At 46.1% G+C, this 1,398-nt stretch overlaps 1 protein-coding gene across 1 annotated transcript in view; it reads left to right on the forward strand.

Moving 5' to 3' along the window:
• The window catches only part of LOC102756994 (3-oxo-5-beta-steroid 4-dehydrogenase-like), a 47,423-nt gene extending 46,367 nt beyond the window's left edge, over positions 1-1,056 (forward strand). Inside the window, exon 9 of the mRNA XM_006752577.1 lies at positions 822-1,056. Within this exon, the coding sequence (XP_006752640.1) occupies positions 822-1,056 (235 nt within the window). The remainder of the gene's footprint in view (positions 1-821) is intronic.
• Positions 1,057-1,398: the final 342 nt, after the last annotated feature.

The following is a 1,398-nucleotide window of genomic DNA, read 5'->3' on the forward strand; positions in this document are numbered from 1 at the left end:
TCGAACATCGATCCACTGCCTCCTGCATGACCCTAATGGGGATCAAACCTGCAACCTTGGCATTTCATCTGACTGAGAATCAAACTGGTGACCTCTCAGTGCTTGGGACAAAGCTCAACCAACTGAGCCACACCAGCCAGGACTCAAACCATTTTTAAAAAACAGGCAATGGAATAAGTTCCCCACCATTTCTCAGGGAAAAATATAAATTTCTAAAAATTGGAAGAGGGGAATCCTCACTTAGTCATAACAGAGATGCTGGGGATAGAAAACAGAAAGGTCAAGAAAGAGTGACAGTCTGATATGAGCTTCTGCATGTCACTTTTTCCTCCACTCTCACTCCTCTCAAGCTTTCCATTTATTTTGGGGTGAACTGTATCCCCAAAATTTATATGTTGAAGCCCTAGCTCCCAGTACCTCAGAATGTGACCTTATTTCAAAATAAGGCCATTGCAAATGTAAATAGTTATGATAAGGTCATTGGGGTGGACCTTAATCCAATATGAAGGTATCCTTATAAAAAGGGGAAATTTGGACACAGATAAACAGAAAAAATGCCATGTGTAGAATGAGGCAGAAATCTGGTTGATGCTTTCACAATAAAGGAACCTCAGAAGTTTACAGCAACCAACTAGAACAGTGATGGCGAACCTTTTGAGCTTGGCGTGTCAGCATTTTGAAAAACTGTAACTTAATTCTGGTGCCATGTCACATATAGAAATTTTTTGATATTTGCAACCATAGTAAAACAAAGATTTATATATTTTTTAAATAAATCTTTACTGTTCAGATTACAGTTGTTCCCCTTTTTCACCCCATAGCCCCCCTCCGCCCAGTTTCCACCGTCCCCATCCCCCCGCCATCACCCCCCGTATTGTCCTCATCCACAGGTGTATGATTATTGTCCAATCTCTTCCCACTGTACGCTTTGTTGCTGGGTCAAAGATCATACACGTGGAAAATGCAGCTATTTCCATCCGCAACATGTCCCTGTGCTCAGAAAGGTCTCTCACGACTTGTTCATGCTCTACTCAGAAAGGGTACGGAGACACGTAACGGCTTTTTAAAATAATGTATCCTCTTATGTTTAAAATGAGGATTTCGCTACCAAAAGTGAGGAGAAAGCAACACTACAGCTGCTCTCGCCCCTCTCGCCCTTCAGGTGATAGTTGTGTGTGGGGCTGTGAGCTGGTTCATGGGCCGTCGACGAAGCTGTCTGGGCGGCTCGCTTGGTTCCGCAGGCTTCCCAGGGGTCGTCACAGCCTTGCAGGGGCCATCGGAGCCTTGCAGGAGCCGTTGCAGCCTCACAGGGGCCATCACAGCCTCACGCAGCCTCACAGGGGCCATCACAGCCTCACGCAGCCTCACAGGGGCTGTCCCAGCCTCGCATGTGCCGTC

Source organism: Myotis davidii, unplaced genomic scaffold, assembly GCF_000327345.1.
Source record: "Myotis davidii unplaced genomic scaffold, ASM32734v1 scaffold2150, whole genome shotgun sequence".
Lineage (NCBI taxonomy): Eukaryota > Metazoa > Chordata > Mammalia > Chiroptera > Vespertilionidae > Myotis > Myotis davidii.